We start from the raw sequence: 9,129 nt of genomic DNA, 5'->3' as shown, positions 1-9,129 counted from the left end.
TTTCAAATCCTTCAAGTGACTGACTACTACAAGGCTGGTTTTCACAGCTATCATAAGGAAATGGCTGTAGGTTTTTACAGTTACTACTGAGCTAGGAAAAGGAGACAGGACTAAGACAAGTTAAAATGTCCCCATTTCACTCTTCTTACCATAATCCAGCCTTTTTTATCTTGAATAAACTCTTTTCAGATTGTTGTAAATCTTCAGGCAATTTCCAAAATTCTGGAAGAAGTTGATTTTGACAGTTTTTCCTTTTGTTCTCATTACATTTAAGGAGAGGATTTTCAGAAGTCTTCACTCTTCCATTCTTGAAGTTTTTCTACAGCGTATTCCTTCTTCCCCGGGAGGAGAGGTGCGGGAGCACACCGCAGGGATCTGCTGGGTTTGGAGACTCCACACGGGGTCGGGTGCCAGAGATAGAAACGCTCGGTCACAGGCCGGGTGAGCGCGGAGTGTGGCTTTTCCCTGGGGGCGCACTGAGGAGCAGGGCCCCAAGTTCTCAGCTCCTCCGGGGCGGAGATTAGGAGGCCACCATTTTCACTCTCAGCCTCCAAAGCTGTCTGGTTGTCAAGAAGTTCTATCCAGGGGCACCTGGGTGGCTCAGTCGTTGAGCGTCTGCCTTCGGCTCAGGTCATGATCCCAGGGTCCTGGGATAGAGCCCCACATCAGGCTCCTGGGATAGAGCCCCACATCAGGCTCCCTGCTTGGCGGGATGCCTGCTTCTCCCTCTCCCACTCCCCCTGCTTGTGTTCCCTCTCTCGCTGTCTCTCTCTGTGAAATAAATAAATAAAATCTTAAAAAAAAAAAGTTCTATCCATTGGTCCTTGTCCTATGCCCAGAGACCTTGTGAAAACATGGCTAGTGCCATCATCCTAGACAAGGATCTTCTGCCTCCCACTGTCTCAGCTTTCCCAAACTAGGTAAGCTCAGTTCCTCATACCACATGGTTTCCAGGCACCTCACAGTTATCTAACCAGGAATCAGGATGAGAAACAGGAATGAGAGTCAGAATGGGAATGGTCATCCCCACCCTGCAAAAATGCCCCTATCCCAAGACCCAAGCTATCACAAAAAAAAAAAAAAGGAATAAAAAGCTGAAGCCCAGGAAATACTCAGACATGGGCTTTACTCTTACCCCAGCTCTAACCTTCCCCTATATCTAGGGAAGGACAGTGGTGCTGGTAGAAAAGTGAAATCTCAGAACTTCTTAAGCCAAGAAGGGCCCTCTGAGCCATCACACCTGCTCCTTTTGCAAACAGACAGCCAGACATCCAGCAAAGGGACAGGATTGGCCTGAGATCAATAGTGGCAGAATTGGGTCCCAAATTCCCAGCTCTGACACTAGGACCAATGATGGGGTCCTTTAAGCCATATCATTATGATTCCCTCCAGGATTACCCAAGAACAAGAGCTGGGACTCACGCATGCACGGGGAGCCTGGGTGGCTCCCTGCTCAGCAGGGAGTCTGCTTCTCCCTCTCCCTCTGCCCCTCCCCCTGCTCCTTCTCTCTCTCTCTCTCACTCACTCTCTCTCTCAAATAAATAAATAAAATCTTTACTTTAAAAAGTCTAATAAAGAAACCTTTAAAAAAAAATTTCTTGGGGCGCCTGGGTGGCTCAGATGGTTGGGCGTCTGCCTTCGGCTCAGGTCATGATCCCAGGGTCCTGGGATCGAGTCCCACATCGGGCTCCCCGCTCAGCGGGGAGCCTGCTTCTCCCTCTGACCCTCTCCCCTCTCATGCTGTTTCTCTCTCGCTCGCTCTCTAAAAAATAAATAAAATCTTTAAAAAAAAAATTTTTTTTTAAATAATAAAGTAAAATGGAAACCAGACTGGGCCTCTCCTCCCCGCTTTTATAAGCCCTGCAAAGGCTTCCCAGTACTCTTAGAACAAAGCCTTAGACAGAGGCCCTGGAGACTCACCCGAAATCTGGACTCTCCCTAACTGGAGCCATCTTCCTTCTCCTTCTCTTTTCTCCAACCCCACTGACCTCCTTTCACTTCCTTGAAACAGTAAGCTCGTGCCTACTCCCAGCCTTGGCCCGTGCAGTTCCCCCTTCCCGGCATCCCACGGCCAGCACCCTCTCATCCTCCAGGTTGAAAGGACACCTCCTCCATAGCTCGCTTTGATGCCCCTTCACAGCCCTCATCACAATCGGTGCCCAGTAGTTAGAAGCACGGCTGCCTCGCTCACCACGAGATGTACAGATACCAGCCAGGCCGACACTCGATACGGAGTGAGTGAGTGGGTAAGTGAGGGAGTGGACAGACAGGTCAGACTTGGGATGGCGGGGAGGGAACCTGAACAGAGAGGTGCTGGGCATCACAGCATGAGCTGTTGAGCGTTACTTGGCAGGTTTTCTACAGGCCTTTTATTTTTATTTACTTATTTATTTATTTATTTTTATTATGTTATGTTAATCACCATACAGTGCATCATTAGTTTTTGACGTAGTGATCCACGATCCATTGTTTGCGTACAACACCCAGTGCTCCATGCAGTTCGTGCCCTCCTTAATACCCATCACCGGGCTAACCCATCCCCAACCCCGCTCCCCTCTATAGGATTTTTAAATACATTTCTTCCAAAGTATATGATACAGACTGAATGTTTGTGTTCCCCCAGTGTGATGGACTTAGGAGATGGGGGCTTTGGGAGGTGATCAGGTCATGAGAGGGGTGCCCCCATGAAGGGGACGAAGCCCGCATTGCCCCCTTCCACCGTATGAGGTCCCGGTGAAGACGTGGTAGCCTATGAACCAGGAAGCTGGCTCTCACCAGACACTGAAGATGCCGGCACCTTAATCTTGGACTTCTCAGCCTCCAGAATTGTAAGAAATAAACTTCTGTTATTTATAAGCCAGCCAGTCTACCACCTCTTGTATCCTGTTCTAACAGCCCAAAGGTCATTATCACTCTTTGAGGTAAATATGTTTATCTCCACTTTACAGAGACAAAGGTGAGGTTCAGAGAGGCCACACAGCAAGCAGAGAAGCCAAGGATCCCATCATGCTCAGACCAGAACTGTCTCACGGGAGCAGGGCCCAATGTCTGCCCTGAGCCCTCGGGTGGCCTGACTGTCCCTCCACCTTACCAAACAGACCAGCACTGGCTCTGGTAAACCTCTGGCAATGGCAGGGCTGAGGGAAAGCAGGGACTGTTCAGAGCCCAGGACGCACAGCTTCCTGTGACAGCGAGTGTAGCAAGCAGTCTCACTGAGCGGCCCAGCCCAGGACCGGAGCCACAGAAAAGTCATTACCTACTAACACCACAGACAATACCATCTCCCGCCAGACTAGGACCCCCACTCAGCCAGTAAGTACCCTCTGGGAGATCTGCAGGGAGCTCACTCTGGCAGGCTGCCTGGCTCCAAGGGACAAGGAAGCCCCATCTGGCCCGGCCAGGGCCCAGGGTCACTCACCAAGGGTCTGGCCTGCGTGCCGGCCTCTCCCTCAGGCCCTGTCATTCGGCCATCAGCTTCACACACGGGAAGACTGTGCTGGGCCCTCCAGGCTGGTGGTGAGTGACCAGCCTGACACAGGTTCCCAGGCTCTGGTTCCAAACCTGGGCCGCAGGAGTCCTGGCAAGGAGTACAACCTTCTATTCTCCCTTATGGGCAGGGCGCCCAAGAGAGCTGCTGAAACCAGACACAGACAGCCGCACGGGGCTCAGGGGAGGGGCCCGCTACCTGGGGAGGTTCAGCCAGAAGGAAAGAGGTGGTCACACGCTGTGGAGTTCCAGGGTCTCCGAGAGGAAGAGGTCAGGGGAGGAGAAAGCAATCCTGGTTCTTGACCAAAGGGGCTGGTTAGCAACCGCACTCCTCATGAAGCCTACCTTAGCAGGCAATAGGAAGGAAGCTAATGTCTACTGAGGGCTAAATGCTTCACATACTTTGACTCTCTACAACAACTTCCAAGGCTTACTCTTTCCATTTTACAGAGGAGGGAAATGTGGCTCAGGGAAGCAGAAGACACGTGATCAGGGACCTGCTGGCCAGTAACTGGTGAGCCTCAGGCTTGAACCCAGCTCTCTGATGACCAAAACCTAGGCTTTTCCACTGGAATAGCTGCCACATGCACTCAAGAGGATGGTCCCAGTCTCTTTAGAAAACATAACGGAAGGCGTGCTGTAAGACCCCATTTAACGCAGTGAAGAAAAAAATAAAACTGAGGCATTGACTTATCAAGAAGTATTTTAAAGGGGCGCCTGGGTGGCTCAGTCGTTAAGCATCTGCCTTCAGCTCAGGTCATGATTCCAGGGTCCTGAGATCGAGCCCCGCATCGGGCTCCCTGCTTGGTGGGAAGCCTGCTTCTCCCTCTCCCATTCCCCCTGCCTGTGTTCCTTCTCTCGCTGTGTCTCTCTCTGTCAAATAAATAAAATCTTTAAAAAAAAAAAAGTATTTTAAAACTATAAAACACCTGAAATAAGCCAAATGCACTTGGACAATGGGAAGACATAAAGATTCAACATAAAAATGTCAGTTGTCCCTAAATTAATTTTTTTAAGATTTTATTTATTAATTTGAGAGAGAAAGAGACCAAGAGTGGGGGAAGGGGCAGAGGGAGAGGGAGAAGCAGATTCCCCATTGAGCAGGGAGCCTGATGACACGGGGTTCGATCCCAGGACCCTGGGATCATGACCTGAGCTGAAGGCGGACACTTAACCGACTGAGCCACCCAGGTGCCCCCCTGAAATTAATGTATACATCTAACATCTCTCCAATAAAAGCAGCCTCCATATTTTCAGGGAGTGGGGTCGTGAGAAACAATATGATAATAAAATATATTTGCAAGCACAAACAAGCAAAATTAACCATAAAAATCTGGAAACAAGAGGGAAATGAGAAGGAGTGAGCCACGGGAGATACATCATCACTTTCTAACACTTTTTGGCAAGGCCTCTCAGGGACCGGGGGAGGCGGCAAGCACTAGAGCAGAAAATTCTGCAAGCCACGATCTCACTCCTGGCAGCCTCCTCTGCCTGCCTGGATCACATGCCACACAGATCATCCTGGCTGGGGTACCCGTTCTCTATCTTTTTTTTTTTTAGAAAAGTTCTCAGAATTTGACAGGCACTTAATTTTTGTTGTTCCAGGGAAAGAAAAGCCAACAATAGGATGGCGCAGGCTTATCTGAGAAAGAAGCAGGCAGGCCCAAGAGCCCATGGGCCCCCCAAGGGCAGTGTTTCTTACCCAGCTTTGGTTTAGAGACTGGGACCACACAGAGCTTGTTGCAGCCAAACGTGCAGCATTTCTTTGTACCTGGACAAGTCTCATCAGTGATACACCTTTGGAAGCAGGACTGTTTCCGAACAGCCCTGGGACAATCTCCTTTCCTCCCTGTAGCAAAAAAGGGAGACAACCATAAAAAAAAAAAAAAAAAGAGAGAGAGAGAGAGAGAGATAGTAGTGCCGCCTGGTGGCACCCACAGGTGTAGCAAAAGGGAAAATCAAAGGAAGGAAGCCCTGAGCTTCTTTAGGACTCTCAACCCTGAGAGGAAAAAAAAAAAAAAGGACTCTCAACCCTGGCGCTAAAGCAGAGACAGTAACAATGATAAGAGCTCACATTTACTGTCACATTTACTGAGTTCACCTTGTGCCAGGAACCTCTCATTTGATCCTCACAACAGTCCCAAGAGGTACAAACCATTATCTCCATTTAACAGGTGAGGAAATGGAGGCTTAAAAGCTTAACCCTTAAAAAGAGCTGCTTACGGTTTATTTGCAGCGTGAAAAGTCTGCTTGGCTTGGGGTCTACTCTTTTTTTTTTTTTTTAAAGATTTTATTTATTTATTTCAGAGAGAGAGAATGAGAGAGAGCACATGAGAGGGGGGAGGGGCAGAGGGAGAAGCAGACTCCCTGCCGAGCAGGGAGCCCGATGTGGGACTCGATCCCGGGACTCCAGGATCATGACCTGAGCTGAAGGCAGTCTTTTAACCAACTGAGCTCCCCAGGCGCCCAGGGGTCTACTCTTTGGATCACTACCTCTAACAGGCTTCCCCTCACAACTTGGCCCTCCAGCCTTCACTTGGCCATACAGCCTATGAGCCCTGAGTGCATATAAAAGGCAGAGATCATCAGTTGTGTGTTCTTTCCTGATAGAAGACAAAGCACTGGGCACTGAGTGATTAAAGAAGAAACCCCCAAAGCGGGAAGAGGTGCTGCAGGCAAGCTAGATTTCCAGAGCCCATCTAGGAGGGAGGAGGCTCTCTGGGTCTTTCTAGCCCAGAGGCAAGGTCAGAGAGCACACCTGGATTTTGCCCCTCCAGCCAACATACCTTCTGGAAGGTCTCCTCGGCAGACCCGACCGCAGCTGATGCTGCAGCACTTCTGCCTGGCCGGACACGACTCATCCCCCTGGCACAGCTCTCTGCACGGGTTCTTATCAGGAGGGCATTCTCCTGCTTTCACTGCAAAAGATATCCCACGAGGTTGGGGTGACTGGCTAAGCCTCAAGAAATGGGGAATGGAAGCTGAGCGCACTTCAAGGATGTTCAGCCTCTGCCAACATTCCTATCCAAAACAGCTCTGCAACCACTGTCTCCTCCCCCCACACAACCCCTGAAACTCGCCCACCACTACCGGATGTCCAGCCACTTTGCGGATAAAGAGAGGGAAAGGTTGGGGTGATCCTGTTCACATTTAAGGAGCTCTAGGGAAACACTAGAACCTCTAATAAGCCAGACTGGAAGTCCTACCTCCTTGTCCAGAGAGGGAAAAGAAAGCCAGGAAGACCTACTCCGGCTGGCCTGAGAATCTATGCATCCAGTCCTGTCCTACAGAGATGACCATTCTCCACAAATGAGGACTCTCACTCCAGGAAGAGGTAGGGGATGACTTCTTAGTCACTTTCTGTTGGGATCCCAAATAATAGCTCACCATGCTCTCCTGCAGCCACCCAGGATGTCAGGGACCCAAGAGCAAGAAGTGCCTTCAGGAGGAAGAGGCAACTCAGCATGACGATGGCGCCGAGAGTTGAGATGAGCGCTCAGTCCAGGCCAGAGGTGTACACCTTGCCCAGGGCATCAACCAAGGGAAGGGCAGGACTAGGAGACTGGCCTAAACCCAGCCCCAAAGTCTTCCCTTTCGCAATATTCCCCAAGGATGTCTTCTCCTGACAAGAAGAAAAGTGACTGGTTGCTGGTGTGTGGGAAAATTCCTGGCACTCCCAAAGGGCACATGTGATGATGATCATCAGACTCTGTAATGCAATATACACAACACCCCTGGACGATGAGGAGGAACCTGGTCGGTAGCCGCGGAAATGGAGGGATGGCCACTGGACACAGGATCAAAAGGAGCCCTAAAGGACTTTGGAAGGACACAGCTGCAGTCAAAGTGACAGAGGGAAGGACCAGAGACGCAACTTAATAATAACCAAAGCTAATAAAATGCAGTGTGGCTCCTGTTCATGCTAGCAACCTAGAAAACAGAGAATGGAGCAGACTACTTAGAAACCATCAAAAAACTACAATAAAGCCATATTTGAGTTTGTTCAGAACTGATACAAATGCACCAAGCACCTACATCTTGGTCTGTCTAGCTCATACAGGCCATTTTTGGATTGTGTGAAGGCTAGTTGACAGAACCCAAAAGAAGTGACTACGACTCAAGTAGTCTAGACCATCTATACTCCCTTTCTTCATCTCCTCTTCCTCTATTTCGTTTTACTTTTATCTGTCCTGCTTATGACTTTGGTCAGACATGATATTTAATGGTATCCATTGAGACTGCTTAGCCCAGTAAGATTAAAGAGTAAAGTAAAAAATCTCCTTAATAGAGCCAAAGAGTTTGGTGCCAAAGAGTTGCCTTATTATTTTAAGGCTGATATTGGAGCATGGAGGTAATTAACATTTGTTGACGACTTAACATGTGCTTTATATGTATTATTTATTTTTCTTTTTTTTTAAGATTATTTATTTATTTATTTATTTATTAGAGAGTGAGCAGGAGAGAAACAGCATGAGAGGGGAGAGGGTCAGAGGGAGAAGCAGGCTCCCCACTGAGCCGGGAGCCCCATGTGGGACTCGATCCCAGGACCCTGGGATCATGACCCGAACTGAAGGCAGTCGCCCAACCAACTGAGCCACCCAGGCGCCCTGTATTATTTATTTTTAAACCTCACAATAATCTTGCAGAGGTAATAAAACTGGTTCGGGGGGTTGAGAAAGAATGCCCAAAGTCATAAAGCTAGTAAGTGGTGGTTACTGACATTTAATAATAGTAACGACAGATAGCATTGCTTGAGTGTTTACTTGCTCCACAGTTCTAAGTGCTTAACATGAATTAACTCACTTAATCCTCACTGCAACCCTATGAATTAGGTACTATTATCCCCGCTCTACAGATGGGGAAACTGAGGCACAGAAAGACACGTGGGTCACACAGTTAGGAGGTGGTAGACCAAAGGCAGGCGGCCCAATTCAATAGTCAAGTTCTTAATCACCATATCATCCTGGATTTGAACTCAGATCTTTCTACATGAAAAACTCGTACTTTTTACTATCCCATATTGTGACCTGATAAAAGTAACATCTTATCTCTAAGCCAGAGCTAAGTGGAGCTCTGGGGAACTCCACAGCTGTTAAACCCCTACATCCCCTCCCCATCCCAGAATCACCTGTCTGAAGAGAGAAGCCCAGCTCCCTGGGGCTTGGGGAGTCCACGGGCCAAGACCCAAACTTCATTATGATGCCTTCAGATGCAAGAGGCAGCCCCTGAGGCCTAAGCCTGGAGGGACCCGGTGGGTGTTTGGGACGGCATGGGTCAGACCCCCCTCTTGTTGGGTTTTCAGGTCCCCGCATTACGCCCACTCTACGGCTTTCAAAGACTGATCTGCAGGCGCCGCTGTGCTCCCCTCCGCACCCAAACCCCAGCCCAGGGAGCCTGCTCCCCTCCTCCTGCCCCGCACTTTTCCACCGGTCTCGGCCCAGGGGAGAGAGCTCACGGACCAAACACCCACAGTCTGCACCCGAGGCGCGGCCCCACCCCAGACAAAGCCCCGGCCACAGCGCTCACAGCGCCGGCAGGCGTCCGGGACCCCAGCGAGACGCGGCCTTGCGGTTCCCATGGAAACTCCGCGGTTCGCCGCGGCGCGCTTCCGGGTCGGCGCGCGGCGCGCTCCAATGACGTCAC

General features: G+C 49.9%; 1 protein-coding gene across 3 annotated transcripts in view; it reads right to left on the bottom strand.

Moving 5' to 3' along the window:
• The window catches only part of WFDC3 (WAP four-disulfide core domain 3), an 18,229-nt gene extending 9,111 nt beyond the window's left edge, over nt 1-9,118 (bottom strand). The window contains exons 1-4 of one of the 3 annotated variants that reach the window (XM_006751395.3): nt 9,013-9,118; nt 6,874-7,108; nt 6,273-6,404; nt 4,594-5,335 (exon numbers count right to left, since the gene is read on the bottom strand). In XM_006751395.3, the coding sequence (XP_006751458.2) occupies nt 5,073-5,335; nt 6,273-6,404; nt 6,874-6,952 (474 nt within the window). In that variant the 5' untranslated portion in view covers nt 6,953-7,108; nt 9,013-9,118 and the 3' untranslated portion in view covers nt 4,594-5,072. Of the gene's footprint in view, nt 1-4,593; nt 5,336-6,272; nt 6,405-6,873; nt 7,109-8,614 lie in introns of those variants that run through there. The other 2 variants (XM_081832676.1, XM_081832675.1) reach the window with 2 other exon arrangements.
• Nucleotides 9,119-9,129: the final 11 nt, after the last annotated feature.

The sequence above is a fragment of the Leptonychotes weddellii genome, chromosome 10, assembly GCF_054177405.1.
Source record: "Leptonychotes weddellii isolate Sample4059 chromosome 10, ASM5417740v2, whole genome shotgun sequence".
In the NCBI taxonomy this organism is placed as follows: Eukaryota; Metazoa; Chordata; class Mammalia; order Carnivora; family Phocidae; genus Leptonychotes; species Leptonychotes weddellii.
Note: the sequence above shows the minus strand (reverse complement) of the source record. Positions and strands in the feature narration are given on the sequence as shown.